The sequence below is a fragment of the Pipistrellus kuhlii genome, unplaced genomic scaffold (genome assembly GCF_014108245.1).
Source record: "Pipistrellus kuhlii isolate mPipKuh1 unplaced genomic scaffold, mPipKuh1.p scaffold_m20_p_15, whole genome shotgun sequence".
Classification (NCBI taxonomy): domain Eukaryota; kingdom Metazoa; phylum Chordata; class Mammalia; order Chiroptera; family Vespertilionidae; genus Pipistrellus; species Pipistrellus kuhlii.
The window spans coordinates 5,705,274-5,723,474 of record NW_023425460.1 but is presented as its reverse complement, the minus strand read 5'-3'; the positions used below and the strand labels follow the sequence as shown (position 1 = coordinate 5,723,474).

Here is an 18,201-nt window from a genome sequence, read left to right as displayed (position 1 = left end):
TGAAAAACTCCAGGTACTTCTGGACTCTAAAGGAGCAACTTCCTCAAAATTGGAAAGTTCTACCAATAGACAACTATTCATTTAAGAGTATTAAAAAGCTTCCCTGGTGAAAAACATATCCTATCATGATTTCAGCAACATAATTCAAAAGAGGAAATTTGACAGGCATCAATGTCATGGTGACATATATGCACCACAGAGCCTCACAGAGAACCTGCTCCCCCCTTTTTTTTTTACATCGGATGCTTCAGAAATTGCACTTCGATGGTCAACCCCACTATGCCATGGAGGTGTTTGCAAGGTTCCTGCCAATGAAAAGTCCCTTTCCAATGCCTCTGCTCTCTAACAACTGGCCTACAGTAAGGATATGGGATTGTCAATCCACAGACACAGGCTGAGATAATTTATTACACCTTCCACTTGCCCTAGTCAAGTTTGAGGGTGGAGAGGAAAGATTCAGGTATGGAAGTAAGGCAAGTCTGTATTCAGATCTCAGTGCTGCTGCTGGTGTTTGAGTACCAGTACTCAGGTGCACGTGTCAGGCCTAAAGCCTCAGGTTCCGGCCTTGAGCATGTGGACGGTGCTAAGTCTCACTCTCCTCATCTGAAAAATGGGGTACTGCTAAGAAAATTAAAGCACATACTACGTGCTGAGTGACTATCAGATAGTAAATCCTTAATACACAGTCACAATTAATAGTAGCAAGGTGATTATAGCACCTGAGGAGCATCACAGCTCCCATTTTGTCCTTGGTGCTAAGAAACAACCTATGGGCACCGAAAGACCTTTTCACTGACCACAGTATCTGAGAGATGTTATTCCTGTACAGTACCTGTAGATGGGCTAATTTGGGCTGGCTTTTGGCTACACAGTAGAGTAGCTCTCTGTTCCTTAAACTGTATGGCTGATTGTATTAGACCACATGTGTCAAACACAAGGCCCGCGGGCCAAATCCGTCCCGCCAGGCCTTGCAATGTGGCCCGCAACGCGCTGTCATCACTGCACTCCACTGCGTTTCCATCACAATGACAGTTTATGACTGTTCAGTAAACCATTCGGCCCGCGATTTAGGCTGGATTTTAGATTTTGGCCCCTTCTCTGATTGAGTTCGACACCCCTATATTAGACACTGGAAGGACCTCCAAGGACATCACTGACCAGGTGACTCCAGAATGTCCTCTTGTTCTCTTCTGGTCAGGGCTGGGAGGCTTTAAATCAACTCTACAAGGTGCATGAGGCTGAAAAAATGCACCCAGCTCTTGAGGTAATGAAGGAAAGACATCTAGACACATAAAGAGGCTCTCTGGGCTGGATTGCATGCCTATTTAAGGGTTTGGTAGAGAAGCACGCTAGCCTGACCCAGAGACCACTATATACATTGCTCCCTGTGTAAGGGCACAGAGGTTCAAAGTCTCTTTGAGGAAATATATTACTCTTTTTGGTATTTCTGACATTAAGTCTTCTATATACATTCCAAATCTAGAAAGTTTGAAGTACCGATCCTCATCTTCTTGAAATATAACAAAATAAGCATCTGAACCAGAAGTAACTTTTTTTTTTGCTCCTGCAAAGTGCCTGCTATCCTTAGAATGTGTCATTGAACTCCTAATGGGAATATGTAAATCTTTCCAAAGATCTTTAATGTCTTAAAATATCCAATGTTAAGTTTGTGTGTCCTGATGATGGCCAAAAGTCTAGCTCCCTGGGCATCACTTTAAATCAGTCTTTGGCTCCAATTCTGTCTAATTTACTAGCTTATCAGACAGAGATAAACTTCAAGAGATAAACTGTCATGTGAAGAATCAAGAAAATCTCTAAGGAAAAAAGTCCATCTATCAATTAGCAGAATTCCAATAGGGACATATTGTTGGCAGCATGGACTTGCCCTGGTTTCCAAGGACCCTGTAAATTATCCTCTTCCTTCTATGATTTGTTAATTTCCACTGAAAAGATTCAGTGGTAGATGGAGGCCAAGGGTTGGTGTGGTCCCTTCCCCAAGGATTCTTATTCTTTTGCTTTCAGACTAGTTTTGAATCTAGACTTATTCCTCAGCTCCTCGCTCACTATATAGAACAGATATTTTTTGTAGGGAACTCATAGGTGCATAAAGGAGTGAAAAGTAAGATCATATTTTATTTACTTTTATAAGTTAGTTTCTCATAGCAGCCAGCTTAGAGCCCTGCATGGAATAGGTAGGCACTTTTCAACTCTTTGTGGAATGAGTGAAAAATCTAAGTCATTGGTCTTTGTTCCAAAACTGTTGCTTTCCCTCTCTACTAAGGAGAAAAGGAGTCACAGCTAATCTTTCAAAGGCCCACCTGCAGTTCCTACCAGTCAGGCCTATGGGAGGAATGACCACACTTCTTCTAGGCCCGGGGTTAGCAAGTAAGCTAACAATATCCCAGAGACATTAAGCATAAATATGCAAATATACAAATATAGTAAACAGCTAGGCTCACGGGGAGTTGAAACCATTAATTTCAATATTGAAAACACCACTCACTTAGATCTGAAATATAATATGTTCTTAAACGTAAGACACATTCCCCTGAAACTGGCTAACAGAGCTCAGTCCACCGGGAAATACCGCTTGCCGAGTGCCCTCGGGAGGGAGGGAGAGCCAGGTCTCAAGCTGCAGTGCATTTCACTATGTATCTCTTACTGAACTTGGGTTAGGGCGACGATTTGGGACTTAATAGAGCAAAACGATGTCTTCCCTTTCTCCACCACTTATATATAACAACTGGGAAACATCTTGTTATTTCTCCACCAATTACCAGGAACTTCACTTGTTTGTTGATTTGAGAGACAACCCATGATTAGTAATTCAACTGAAAGAGATATTTTTAAAGGAAACTCTTCTCCATTATGGATAAATATGACAGGTGTAAGTCTCTTTACTCCCGAATATCTGGTAGGTGTAATGTACCATTCCCTGAGCAATTACAAACATATCACGTTCATGAGAGCATACTTTGTATTTGGTAACCCTGCAATTATAGCTGAATCTAGAAAGCTAAGGGGACTTCATTACCTAGAACAAGAGAATAATAACCATGTAGAACTTCAGTTCATGCCAGGCCCAGAGGGATCAAGCCACTGAAAGTGGCCCCTTTGACCACACAAGGTCATGTGCGATGGTTGTTGGGTGGGACTTTGTTTGAACCAACTGGTTCCCAACTCAGAGAGCACAGCTGCCTGGCAGTTTATGGGCTGTGTTAGGGCACAGCGTCCAGAAACCCCAATTCTCAACTCTTGCTGCCTTTTAGGAACTTTTCATTTCTTCTGGATCTTAAAATATATCTGCCATAGTCCCACACAACTAGACACACACACATTCCGCAGTGTGGATTCCATGCTCAGCACACTGGAACCCAGGGCACTTACACAGAGACAGCATCATAAAGATTGCTCCCAGTCGGTAAGACTCCAGTGACCTCCACTGAGGTCCACCAATGACATGTTTACCCGGATTCCATCTCAATAATTTTAGAAATGGCATTTTCCAATAGATTTTGCACACAAGGAAAATAGTGGCCGAATGAGAAGGAGAAGAAATAGTTCATTTGGCAAGGACAGTGCTGAATATTTAGCCTGGGAACAACCCAAGTCATTTCTAGTACACTTTAGGACAAGTCATGACTACATCACAACATGCTTTCACCACATGGTAAAAGGACTCCAAGGCCAACAGCACAGGTGCAACCACTGTGGCCCTTTGGCGATGCAAAGTGTTGCAGTAACTTCTTGCAGTTGGATCATGTCAATAATACCAAACTGACAGGAAGCCACCTCTATTTTCACACATCTACTCACAAAACCACAGAGAACCTGACTTTGGAAAGAGTTACACACACACACACACACACACACACACACACTACAAAACAAACATGTGACGGTGATTACAACCACAGAGAAAAACAACTCTTGAGAAGATGAATAAGGAGGCATCTCAACAGTATGTTTTCAACAACACGCCCTTAGATAGAGAACACATTGAAGAATCTGCACGGGAAATATTAACCCAAAATGGTAAAAAAAAAAAAAAAAGCTATCGATGAGGATCCGGTCATGCTTCATGCAACATACAACAGCAGCAAAAACAGGTGAGGTCATACGGTGAATGTTTCGATACATCATATTTAGAAATATGCCCAAATACCCTCAGAAAAACAGAAGCTCTGAGTTCCTCTCAATAGACAGTACTCATCAGAGTTACTTCCAAAGAAATACATATGCAAAATCTGAGCATCTAAATAAGTGCAAGGAAAATGAGGTAAGTGTAAGGGCTTGGTCTCTGTTTTGTGGATAAAAGGACACGAATTCTGCTCTACCAACTGGGAAGTGGACACAGGGAGGCGGGGGTCACTGGGAATGTGGGTGTGGGATGCAGACAAATGGAACCAGAGTCTGGTGGACACCACGACACAATCGGACAGGACAGAAACAGACACCGAGGGCTGGACAGAAGCGTCCTCCTTTTCAACTTGAATAGATTTGTTCTCATCATTGGTGCCATGACAAAACAGGATTGTGTCTTTTGATTTTTTTTTTTAAGTTTTCCTGCAAAGAAGTTAGTGCGTCATCCAAAAGAATCAACAAGTCAAACAAGAAAAGCAATGTGCTACTTTCAATTTTTATGTCCCCTAGTTGGAGAGGGGTTTATATATAAATATACATATATAATTATATATAAATATATATCTATATATACTGATGAGGGAGTGAGATTATATACTCATATATATATATATAATCTCTATCTTCCTGAATTCTTGACAAATAGTTAGTCTTGTGGTTAGAAGTGAAGATAGAGGGTGGAGGTTGGGAGGAAAGTTAACGAAGAGTGCATACCGCTTTCGGCTTCTGCAAAACGACAAGAAAAGAATTTAAGATCAAACAATTTGATAATAAATTGATTGACACCAGAAGGAAAAGAAGGAATAAAACCTTTGTTTCAAATTATTTGAAGGATACATTGTGAAAACAAGGTTTTTCAGCAAAGCATGAGAACAGTGTCATGGGGTGGAGGGACAAGGTCATTCAGGATAGTCTGGGGCGCTGGGGTGGACAGAGGAGCAGGGCTCTCGGATTTTAACACCTGGTCACTTCAGAAGTGTGAGAGGAAAGCAAATGGGAAATGTTTTAATGCAGGGGGGGAAAATCCAAGGTATCACCTCAGGAAGGGTCGAACACTCGATTCTTGGAGATATGGGCGCTGTGTTTGATAAGCCCTGTGTTTTCTCACAGGCACGATTCACATTCCTTCAAACACACCTTTTTCCACAAGAACCAATGAGCTTCACACTGAGACCAAGCCGCATCTGAGGATTCAAGCTGGCAAAGGCACACAGAAAGCCAAAACAAAGCCAGACAAGTTCTTTTTTCCCTTTCTTAAAAAAAAAAAAAAAAATCTACAAAACTCTATCTGCAAATGTGGCTTTGTTGAAAACATCTCTGATTTCGTGAATTAACTGGAGGGTCCATCAAAGGAAAGATCGTGTCTTCGGGGAAAGCTCTGATTTCTTTTTCTTAGAGTGGGGGCAGGGCTTCACAAGGGACCTTTAGCAGCCTGTTTCTCTCCCTCCTGGGGACCAAAGAGTGGCAGGTGGGAGGGGACTGGGTAAGGTTCAGAGTACAGTCTCTTGCTAGGAAATGACTCCAGAATGCTTGAGAAAGGCTACTCAGCATCACCCACACCGGGACACTTTGATGAGAGATGCACAGGAAAGGGAGAACACTGAATTGTACAAAGAATTACTGAGTTGGCAGCACAAAGAATATCATTTGCAACCCTCCTCCCCAACCGCCCAGGTACAGGTGAGCATCGCCAACAACATGGACAAGCAGCAGTCCCAGGAACGTCCATGTCATCAGCTGAACAACAGGACTCTCAGTGGTTTTTTTTTTGTTGTTGTTGTTGTTGTTTTTTGCAAATAATATTCTTCACTTGCCAACAGGAAAAGTATGTGTGTCTACATATGTATGGACTAACTGCTACAGCCATGTTCTATACGTGGCTACCAAATCTACCACTTTCTCTTCCTTTTGGTTGATTTAGATTTTCCTAATAGCTGAACGTTGGATCAGATTGGCATGGAGCAATCTGATCTGGGGTTGAGGTAACAGAGAATGTTGGATTGACTTGCTTACAATCCAGGGTGTTTTTTGTTTGTTTGTTTGTTTTTTGTCATGGAGACACAGACTGAACACTTGGAGGTCTGGCTTTATGGGGTCATTCATCCAAATAATGGAGACTCCTTAAATGGCCATAGCAGGAACCTTCTAGCTTTGCCCTGCACGCTGTATGGTCAGTCATTCAGGTGTGTCCAAGGGTGTATGCCCTACAGGGAGACTACCTGACCACAACTAGGAACAAACCAGGGATGTCATTTCAGAGGACAAAAGCCTGAAGATGTCTCAATGAGTTATCTTTCTTCCAAAATGTCTGATAAAAATGGGGGAAAGGGGTGGCAGAAATCATCTCTATTTTATCTGTAATGCGTACAGTGTTCCATCCACAGAATTCCTTGTTAATGCGACGCCTCCTTCTTCCAGGGTGAGCTCATCTATTGACTGGGGTGTTATCAGTTTCAGCCAGACCCAGTCCCTCATCAGTCTCATTTGCACGTAATTACGTGCAAAATAAATAAATAAAGAGGGCTCCTGCCTCTGCGCCTTGCTCTCCTGGCTAATTTCCATGAAGCTGATACGCTGCCACCTGGATGTTGGTTGCACCTGGAGAAGCACATATGGTCCACAATAGGCTGCTTGTAATCCTGCTATCAAGAGAGCTCGGATCTCCCATCTCAGCCCTGCCCCCTGCCTGCTGGCAATGAGGCTGGGTCTACTTGCTTTGTGCTCACAACAGTAAAAGGGGTAAGAGGAGTGTCTGACCTCACTTGGATGCAGAGAGCTGAAAAGTGAAAGTTGGTACCATCGGCTGGAGGGCTGGTCTCATCCCTTTCCCTAGACTCTAGGGCCTAGAGCAGGCGTCTTCAAACTACGGCCCGAGGGCCACATGCGGCCTGCAGAGGAGTCTGATCCGGCCCGCCAGGTTTTTTGGGCAGTGAGCGCAGCCGAGGTGTTACAGTAGGAATTAGTAGTTCATATAGTCCGGCCCTCCAGCTCTCTGAGGGACCGTGATCTGGCCCCCACTTTAAAAAGTTTGAGGACGCCTGGCCTAGAGGAACACTCTCAAGGCCCTGGGGGCTCCAGGTGCCCGGCGGGTCTGGGATAGAGAAGCCAGTGCCTGGTCGAACATGCCTTGAGATGTGTCCTAGGGACTGAGAGGTGTTGCCTCAGGGTCTCAAGCAAGTAAATAATACCCAAGACAGAGAAGTGGACCAGAATGCACACTCATCATCATCAATGTGAGCTGGCAGCGGAGTCACAGCAAACTTACCGGCTCTCTCGGTTGGCGGACTTGTACTCAATGGCTATCATTAGGAGCTTGAGCTTCACAAAACACAGCCTGCAATGAGATGGAGACACCTCCCAGTCAGTGCTTCTGAAGGACCAGGGCCACCCAGCCAACACTGTTACGACCCTTTCATCCCCTAATCCAGTCTTTATCCAAGGGAGCCTCCTTCTACAATCCCTGTGCCAAATGGACAGGGCTGGGAGTGACACCTCCGGCTTCCTCATTAAAGCTGATTTCTTGCAAGCGATAAGGCGCTGAATGTTCAAAGTGCAAATTGCACTCAGGTCTATATGTCTAGACACAGACCCAGGCAGGAATTGGTGTCTGGGGATCTGTGCTGGGCCAGATTCATTAGTTTCTCGGTTGGGTAGTAAAATGTTAACTGCAGGGGGAAGGAGGTTTTTGGAGCAGCTGGACCTGATATTTGGATTCCATTTTGGTCTTTTATATAAATGGCTTATATTGTTGTTCCGAGCAGACCCCTGTGTGCTCCGAATGATGGTAATAATCCTTAGCTTCCGTGTAACTGCCCGGTACATGACTGCAGCACCGTCACTCCTGGCTCCAGCCGCGCTATCCCACCTCATCTGCCCACAGTTCTTGCCTGCCACTCTGGCTGGTTTGAGGCCAACTTCTTCCTCCCTTGGTGCCTTCCCTGATGCAGATCCTGCCCCCAGAACATATTCTCCTCTTTCCTCACCACCTCCCATGCCCACATCAAACCCCACCTTCCCTGTAGGTCTTCTGTGGCCCCCACTGCCCTCTGATTTTCCTTCTATTCTCAGAACTCCTCCAGCAACTTGTCTGCAACCATGTCATCCAGCCCTTAGTCAACTTAACTCTGGCTGTGCCTCCATGTATCTCAGTTTTGTCTTTTCAACCAGCAGAAGTTCTTTTTTAAAAAAATATATATTTCATTGATTTTTTACAGAGAGGAAGGGAGAGAGATAGTTAGAAACATCGATGAGAGAGAAACATTGATCAGCTGCCTCCTGCACACCCCCCACTGGGGATGTGCCCGCAACCTGGGACACATGTACTGCACACCCCAGTACATGTCCTTGACCAGAATCGAACCTGGGACCCTTCAGTCTGTAGGCTGATGCTCTATCCATTTAGCCAAACCAGTTTTGGCCAGCAGAAGTTCTTTAAGAGATCTGGACTGGTTTGGAATGCCCCACAGTATTGCACATGGAACTGCCAATACAGACAAGCTCAATAAGTGATTTCCACGTACTGGGGTTCAGTTCTAAGAAAATAATAAATGGTTCTGTGAAATATTTTCTGCATAAAGATGTTCAAGGTAGTAGTATTTATACAGAGCAAAAAGAATTTAAAGCAACTAAATATGCAGTAATAAAGCAATAAGTATGATGCAATATGGAAAGCATTAGCATTCAAAATGATATTTTAAAATATTTTTATTGATTTTATTTTTAGAGAAAAAACAATGGAGAGGGACATATTGATGCGAGAGTGAGGATTGATCAGCTGCCTCCTACATGCCCCCTACTGGAGATTAAGCCTGAAACCTAAACATGTACCTGACAGGGAATTGAACCAGTAATTTTTCGGTGTATAGGACAATGCCCAACCAACTAAACCACACTGGCCAGGACCAAAGTGACATTTTGAGGACTATCTTAAGGTATAAAATCAACAAATAATATTATATGGGTACAAATATGTAAATAACATGATACAATCAGGTGACAACATGTTCATATACTCAGAGAAATGAAAGCTCATATAAATAAAAAATTATTATGTTTAACTGTGTTTGTACAATGGGCATTATCACTCATGTTCCAAATGCTTTTGTATAATAGAACAATGGTTTCCTGATAGGCGGGGAAGTGACTTGATGGTGATTTAGCTCCAGCATTGTAAGGGGGAGGATATGCTGGGTCTCAGGGCATGGCCTTTCTCAGTGCTTTTTCTTTTAGTCTCACAATATCCCCAAGAGGGAGATAACAGCCCAGTTACTCAGACTTCTGTGGATATCTCTACTTTACAGGTGATGAAACCAAGGCTCAAAAAGCTCATGTAATTTGCCAAGGATCCCACCTACTACTTGACAGATGTACAATATCTTTATCTCCAGAAAAATGCATGTTGGCAGAGAGAGGCAATAAAAAAAATACCTAAGTGAATTAATAATAAATTCCCAGATGAAGACAAGGACTCTGCAGAAAATAAAACCCCTAAGCAAATGAAGAGTAACTGGAAGAGTGTGTTATCTGTGATGGTCCAGGAGGATTGTTCTGAAGACTGGATGGCCCCACTAGATCACAGGGCCCTGGAGCATGATGGGAAAAAGCAGGCAATGAGAGGATCTGGAAAAGAGCATCCTAGAGAGTAGGAACAGCAAGTGCAAGGGCCCTGAGGCAGGAAGGAACTTGGGGTATCTGAGGACCAGAGATACAACCCAGTCATGATAACAACTGGGTCAGGAAGCCAGGCGGGAGCAAGGTCAGAAGACTTTGTTGGCCACAGCAAGCCATCTGTAGCTTATTCCAAGTGCCATTTCAGGAAGTGTTAGGTTGGTTTTAAATAGCAAGGTGCCATAATAAGATGCACTATACATGCGGATGTGTTACTTACAGGTAAAGTACCGGTAAAGGCATCATGCTCTCTGGTGGGAATAAGACCAATTGCTCATTCATGCTTGTGAGGTCATGGTCCTCCATATGGCTTTCAACAGACAGTCAGATTTCAAAGGACCACTTCCAGGCAGGCGTGCCGGGGCTCACGGTGATTTCCAGGTTTTCTGATTCCTGCCAGCAGACTCTAATGTCTGCTGATTACAGTCTGCTGAAACATCAGCCCAAGTACAGCTGGGAAAATGGTCTTCTTAATTTACGTCCCATAGAGCACCACTAACGTGCACCTTTTATGAGGCTCTTACTTCTGGAGCTTAAGCTGTTTAAAATATCAGATGGTGTATGCAGTATTTGTTGAACCAAATTACTAAGATTAAGTAACCATTTCTCTAATATAAATAGCAGCTAAATGCCAAAAGCTCAAGAAGTCTGATCTTAACATAGCACGATCATGAAGAGACCAATTTGCTGATATTCTATGAGCAACGGCCACTCTGATTTGGGACTCTGGTAGTTCATAGGATCAATGATCCTTATCGCTTTAACAGCCTGATCCTACAGGTGAGAAGGGAAGAAATGGTTCATGGTGATAATGAATAATATCTTTAAGCTACTATTAAGCTACTATGATATCATTTACCAACAAGATATACAAAGAAAGGAGTTTTCTAATGCAGAAAAGTTGATAAAATCTATGTGGCCTTGGGCATCTTGGTAGCCTAGCAGGGGTTTGCCAGCAGATCTCTGACTCCTCTTTCATAACTTTCCAATCCCTACCTCAGATAATCCTATTCTACTTTAGAGATGCCTCTCTTTAAGAAGCCCTCTGACCCAAGACATGCCTTTGCTCACTGGCCAAAGGGACAAAGAGGAGAGGGACAGAATGGTGTAAACAAGGTGATTACATACAAACAGTGCCACAACCACAGATTGCGAGGCCCTTTTGAGACTTCGGATCCTGCTCTCCTGGTATAGATGACAAACTGAGGTCCAAAGACAGGGAAGCAACTTGCTCAAGGTCCAATGGCCCTTATATAAGAAAGCTGAAACTGGATATTAAGCAATTTGTTCAAGGTTAAACAACTTTGATATAGAAATGTCAAAAGTGGAAATCAAGTCTCTATGCGGAGTGCTGCACAGATGTTTCTCATCAAAGCGGAAGAAATGAAGGGGTGGCCAGAAGTCCAATGTGCAGACATGCTCTGTTTGGTCAGCACAGCATTTTTTGTGTTTTAACTGGAATTAGATACCAACAGGTGATTTTATATAAAAACCATTTTTTTGTCTTTCCTGGACAAATAAGATATGGCCAAGCTGAAGCTCCATTTCCTATGACTACAGAGATTGGAGTTTCAAAGCACTTGCCCCTTTGGATGGGACCTATGCTCCCCAATGTGCCACAGTCCCCACCACTCCCTATTGTCTCAGACCTTTCTGATCACTCTTCATTGCTCACTGCCCATTACAGCAATCAAAGGTTTTAACCTCCGCTCTAAAAGCATCACCTGGATGTTTGCAAAATATCAACACTGGATAACTTATTATTTACACTGCTAGCAGAATTGTGTCTCCCTTGTGAAAATCACAGTTTTTCATTAGACACTGCCGCAGAGAGCTGGCCAATGTCAGGTTACTAGGCTTAAGGCTCAGCAGAGGTGCACCCCATGTTGGAGGTCCAGTGGAGAAAAGCAGATCAAGGCCAATAAACAGGAGAATGGGTGTGGTGTAGTGTGGTAATCCTTGATTTATACACCTCTCTGCCCTCTAGACTGAGCTTTTTCTGTGTGAGACTCAAGCTTTATCTCCCTGACTTTCTGCAAAGTGGAAAGCATAAGCCTCCCATAAATGCTGATTAAATAAATGTATGAAAGAATGGGGAGCAGAACCTCACGAGTGGCTGGAATAACACAGAAGAGATAACATGGCAAACTGGGAAAGTCTCCTTTAGGCAGAGAAGGCTTAGAAGTGAGTACAGAATCATGAAACAAGATGCTTCTTAATGTGTCTTGTTCTTTAAAAGCACACAGACCGGGGTGGGGGTGTGCAGAAGGAAATAACAGCAGCGATGTGCTCTGGGAATCTAATTTTTGCCTTCTACCCAAGATGCCTTGCTGGAAGCACAAATCTCAGATACAGACAGCAATTTCTCCTTGGGACCCTCTACCAACTCTCACAAGGGGTTCGTTGCTAAGGATGTGCCTGCATACTCCCCAAAATTGATTTCCTGAGATTAAATGTTTTACTTGCATCATTCGACACCATTATTTTTGGTAAAGCAAAATAGGATTTGCTCATCTAATCCTTGGTTACTCCCTGGCCTTACTCAGACTTCCGTGTTTGAATATATCTCGGACAGCAGACAGCGTGGTGAGAAAGGAGGCTGAGGGGCAGGGGGAAGCAGGGTAGGAGAGAAGTACGAAAGCTCTCCCAGAGTTATAAGCAGGATGGGATCAGCCATAAGTTAGCAAGAATTCAACTCTTGACTTCAAAAATAAAATGTCTCAATGTGTCCAATGCAGGAAGTTGTCGCTGGCTGCAGAAGTAATTACAGGGGAACAGAAACGACTCTTTTTTTTTTTTTTAAGAAAAAAAAAAATGCCATTGACACAAAAGGTTTTCAACCAGCAATCTGCAATAAAACTGTTGTAATAACCAGTCAGATTGCTTTCTTGGTAATTATTAAGTAAAGGTCTGTCCAATTTGACAATGACATTATACAAAGGGCCCCTTTTTTTACTGCCAACATCATCTGTTAACTATATGTTACAACACAGATGTTCCTGAGCAAAGGCTCTTAAGAATTAGAGTCCAACTGTTTCTACCTACTCAGAGGGAAATGAATTGTTCTTGCCACTAAATCAGCCCCCTGGACTAGGAAGATTGCTGACAGTGTTTATTAAGCATGGAAACCTTACCGTCCTAGAGTGTGCACATTCTACTTTGCTCAGGAAGAATATGCAAATGCATGGCGTGTGGCCAGGAGTGAGGTGGGCGAGGCCAGAGGGGCAGGTCTCAGGGTGCCTTCCATACCCAGCTCCCCAAAATGCCCACCTCTCTTCAGTTACCCAGAGCCACCCTTGCAATCAGAGTAGATGCAGATGTAAACACTAGACTTTGGGAAACCAGACCTTTAGGAGGGAGGGGCTAGGATGAAAAAGATTCACATTTAGGAGCCTTGATTTAAAAATGCTAGTCTCTCAAGCCCTGGCTGTTGTGACTCAGTGGTTTAGAGCATTGGCCCACATACCAAAAGGTCTCAGGTTCGATTCCTGCTCGACACATATTGCAGGTTTCAGTAGGGGCGTGTGTGGGAGGCAATCAATCAATGTGTCTCTCTCACATCGATGTTTTTCTCTCTCTCCCTCCTTCCCTCCATTTCTCCCTTCCTCTCTTCCAAATACCAATGGAAAAAAATATACTCAGGTGAGGATTAACAAAAAACAACAACAACAAACAAACAAACAAAATGACAGGATCTCAAAATGGAAACATCTAGTTTAAAAAAATGAAACAGGGGGATTTGTAAGGCTGAGCATCAAGGAAATGGACATCATTTTTTATTGACCTCATGGAGCTGTTATTCAGGTTCCAATTCTGATAGGTGGAGTGAGAAGGCTTCAGAACAGCCAACCCTCAAATACTCACACTCACAATCATCTCCACTAGCATACCCAGTGAAGACACGTGAACTGAAAAACAATTACATTCTTTGATATGGGCAATCAAGATTGATCTAAAACGTAAATGAATGCATTTTAGACAGTTTTACTATTACTAATCAGAAACGTAAGCTCTGTGTTTGCTGTGGGTACCCAGCATCAAGTCAAGCCATTGCGTAGCATCCATCCCGTTTCTAACTGGACTGCATCCCTGACCTTCCTGCCTCTGTAGCCTTCAGCAAAGGGTGTTTATAGCTCAGGTTCACTGGTTCATTCACTAGCATGCACAAGGGTTACTCATGAGTACTGTTCATATATGTTTATAGTCCTGATAACAATACCCCAAATAATTAGGTCAACAGGGCCAGCTCTTTGAGGAGTGATAATTTTTTCAAGCTCAGGCTTGAGCCTTTCCATAAATTCACACAAAATGCTCATTTCTGAAGCCTGGCTAAATATATCTATCCTATAACAAGAGGGCCTCCTGGCTTCTTTCTGCTCGTGTTCAAGCTTGGACATCTTTCGCTGAAGCCTGCTGCTGTCACAGACTCAGTGAACACAGCTGTAGTTCCCTCTGGGCAGGAGACCCAGCTTCCTCCAAGCAGTCTGACAGGTTAGGCTTTCCCAAGTGGCTTCCCTGGAAAGACTTGCCTGTGCATAACAACACAGGATAAGAGCATGACCCCTGAATGTTAGGGTGCTGGCTGCCCATGGAAGCATCGCTCCAGCCTCCCAGCTGTCTGAACCCAGCTCAGGAGCATCCGTGCTTGAGCTGGACTTGAGGGCACAGCTCCCACTGTTAGCACAGCAGAGACCTGATCAAAGGTCCCTGAGTCACCCAGGCACTAAATTCTCCACATCACACCTGAATCTTAGCTGCTGCACAGCCACAGAGGGATGGAGAGAGGCACGCTATATTGTAAATCCGTCTTTGGTCCTAATCCCCTTTGAGCTGTAAAGCCGGATACAATTAAGCTTTTACATTTTGCAAGTGATGAATGACGGACTACTATGCTCACAGCGAGGCTGGAACTGGAACACGGTGTTCTTGTGGCCAAGCCTCGGCACCTATGGCTTCCCCGGGGCCTTCCTTCTTTCCCCACCGCCCTCCTCTTCCCTGGGCCCTCACTCTCCTCCCTGGTGCCAGGGGTGTATCCTTCTATTTGGTAGTTCTCATGAGAAAAACACTTATCACAGTTTCCCCCTGAAAACATCACATGTCAAAACATATCTGCTTTGCCCAGTAAGAGTGGCTCAGAGGTTGAGCATCAACCCAGAAACCAGAAGGTTGCTGGTTTGATTCCCAGTCTGGGCACATGATCGGTTTGCAGACTCGGGATGTGAAGAGGTAGCCAATTGATAAAGTTGCTCTCTCATCGATGTTTTTATCTCTCTTCCTTCTTCTCTCTCTCTAAACATCAATAAAAACATATTTTTTAAAGAAAAGATCTCTGCTTCCTCTCCTCCTCTCATCTGAAGGGGAAACCAATTTGCTCTTGGGAAATCTCAAAGAGACCAGTGTTGAGGGAGTTCTATGTGGTACTTGGTGGCTCCCAGCCTCCGGATCCCATGCCAGTTAGCATCCCCTCTTCCTCTGACTTCCCTCTCCAAATCCATCCTCCTTACAAGGCACAGATCAAGTGCCATGGCTTCCAGGAAGCTTATCCTGGCCAGCCCAGCCTTCAGGAAGCTCTGTCTCCCTGTAACTCAGGATCTGTCCGCCTTCGAGTAGATCCATCATACAAACACTCATCAATAGGCACCCAGCTGTCTCTGAGGATGGGATTAGTTTTTTAACCAGACTGCAAACTCTCAGAAGGCAGCCACTATAGGGAAATAGAATCCTTTAGTTGGCATTTGTAAGTATTGCTGTTAACTTTTTACTGCACACATATTTGATCAAATCTAATTGCAGGTTCCTCTAGAGATGGCACCAGGCCTGGACCACTGGCACTAACATCCCACATTCATAAAATATCTACTCAATTGATTGGCTGATGACTGATGGCAGAGTTTTCTAAAGGATAGGAGTAGCTGTAACTTGAAAACGCCAGTGTAATTGTTTTCTTCCTCTGTGCTTCCATCATCTTAATGGGGCAGGATGGAGCAGGTGGGGTTGGGGAGGGGAGGGAGAGAAAGAGAGATGGAAGAGGGGAAAAGGACATTAGCTGGCTCTGAAAGGTAACTCTTTCAGAGATGAGGAAACTGGGGTAAGCACCGAGTCCAAGGTCAGGCAGCTGGCAATAGTCAAAGGGAGGAGGTATGCAGAAATCAAATCGTTTGTCCCAAATCATGTATTCAGCAACTCCACAGCTGGCACTGCATGGCATCACACAGCATCCCATTGTGTAAACTGCTCAAGGGCACTTCCCTAGGAAAGATGGCCTCATACCCTAGCCCCTTGCTTTCATACCCTAGCCACCTGTGCCCTCCAGTCACCTGCTGATGAAGGTGGGGAGCGGGAGGGGAAAAAAGTGAGTGGTTTTCTGGTGTTCAGACAACAACAGATGACACCCTCTCCTTCAGATCCCCAAGCTCCTTCGCCTTGATCTTGCTGCCACAAGGGCCCAGGAACAAGCCAGCTATGCAAAACCAAAGGGGAACACTCAGGAGTTTCTGGCCCCTAAAAGGAACATCTGAAAGGCATTCTGGGGGAGGTCCAGGACATGTCCACCATGACCTCCAACGAGGCCAAAAGGAACATTGCAACCTGAGCTTCCTCTGGGCTCCTCTGCATTTAGTGTGTAGCTGTTCTCACCAGCCTGAAATTGCAGTTATGATCCCTGGTGGAAACATAACATAACATTGTGGTTTTGGTGCCCCACATTGTTTTGCTGATCTGGGGATAGGGAGTGGGGAGAGCAGTTGGCTGTCTGCCTGGCGTGCAAGAGTGCAGTCTCCTTCCCATGTTGCTGGAGAGTGCAGGACACCCTAACCCTAACCCTAACCCTAACCCTAGTCCTAACCTTGATGATGTTAGCACTCCCAGCTGGTCCCCTGGCTCCAAACCAAGGAAGGATGGCCAGGGGGCGCACACAAAGACCTGAATCTTAGCTTCAAGATGACACCCATCCACGCTTCTATGCTTGGGCTAAAATCAGACAGAAACATTCCAGTGTCTGAGCCCAACGTGGGGAATAAGAGAGGTTACCCCAGTCTGTGCTATGGAGGGGTGGGGACCATGAGGGTTCCTAGCCATCAAACTTTGAATCCGAATCACCTGATTTGTTTGTAAAAAAAAAATGCAAATATGGGGGCCTTACCCCAGATACTAAAATCTGAAGATATAGCCTAGAAACCTCTTCATTGTATATGCTCCCGGGAGATTCTTAATTAGCCAGCCTTCATCTAGCAACTACTAGCAGCTGCTCCCAATCGCACAGCGTCGGAATACTGGCTCTGTCTGCGAGGTGGCTTGGGAAGGGGGCATGTCCAGAGTCCTCATGTATAAACCAGGGATCATGCCACTGAGTCACAGAACCGTTATGAGGATTCAAGACAATGTAACTGAAATATTTAGAAATGATACTGCATTTTATCTTAAATTAGTCACTGTTTTTGGAACAAAGCTGAGGCCCAGAAGTCACCGCCTATAGCTGCACCTCCCTAGGCCAAGAGAGAGCATCTCTCCACTTGAGATTTTTTTGAAAAGCTTGCCTTGGGGGGCCTTCTGCCCTGCCTGCCTCTCTTCCCCCAACATTGTGTTCTCTTGGGAAAAGACCTTGAATGTCACCCCTTTAGCCTGCCCCTTTGCCTTTCCCCAGAATGACTCTCTCGGCTTCTAAGACAGACGCGAGCTCTCCTACGTTGTGATCCCACCCTGCGGAGGGGCATGCTGCCGGCTTGCGGGGAGAGCGTATTTATTTCTTTTATGCTTTAAGATGTTATGTGCTGCCTATTGTTTTAATGTGATGCATAATTACAGAAACCGCTCTGAAAATCTGTGTATTTGATCTGTGCTTTATTACACCCAGAATAACCCCCAATTCTTTTTCGTCTGCAGGAAGCAGCTTAAAATATACTCTGGCATCCTTTATGTCATCTTGAAATTGAGTAGCCAATTCTTACTGTAATGAAAATACGTATGCGCCTGCCCAGTGATATACAACACTACACTCTAATTACGGCTGTGCTTTAATTAACCTGAATTGAAGAGTGTTATCATTAAACTGCTGGTAACTTTGAATTATGGCTTTTCTTTAATTTAAAGTAGAAAACACAGATAATTAAGCCTCCAGATAATCAAATGCTTGAGGAGAGCTTCAATGTTTTGGGATGTTCCTAAATCTCATTAAACGTCCTTCCTTTATTGATTATTTCTACCTCTGCCTTATCATTGTGTTAAACGAATAATGGCACTAAGTTGAACACATTCTCATTCACATCAGACGGCTTTTGTTTTATTGTGTTCCAGACGCCGCTGTACCGAAAAAATACTAAATTCTCTGACAACAAGGTGTGTCTGAGGGATTTGCTCCTCCTGGGGACATGTTCTAAACTTGAAAATCAACCG

General features: G+C 44.2%; 1 protein-coding gene across 28 annotated transcripts in view; it reads right to left on the bottom strand.

The window, feature by feature from the left end:
• Nucleotides 1-18,201, bottom strand: part of KCNMA1 (potassium calcium-activated channel subfamily M alpha 1) — a 669,206-nt gene that overhangs the window by 130,848 nt on the left and 520,157 nt on the right. For 15 of the 28 annotated variants that reach the window (XM_036438143.2, XM_036438144.2, XM_036438125.2 and 12 more), the window contains exon 16: nucleotides 7,409-7,477. In XM_036438143.2, the coding sequence (XP_036294036.1) occupies nucleotides 7,409-7,477 (69 nt within the window). Of the gene's footprint in view, nucleotides 1-4,857; nucleotides 4,870-7,408; nucleotides 7,478-18,201 lie in introns of all 28 variants that reach the window. The other 13 variants (XM_045581697.1, XM_036438142.2, XM_045581694.1 and 10 more) reach the window with 1 other exon arrangement.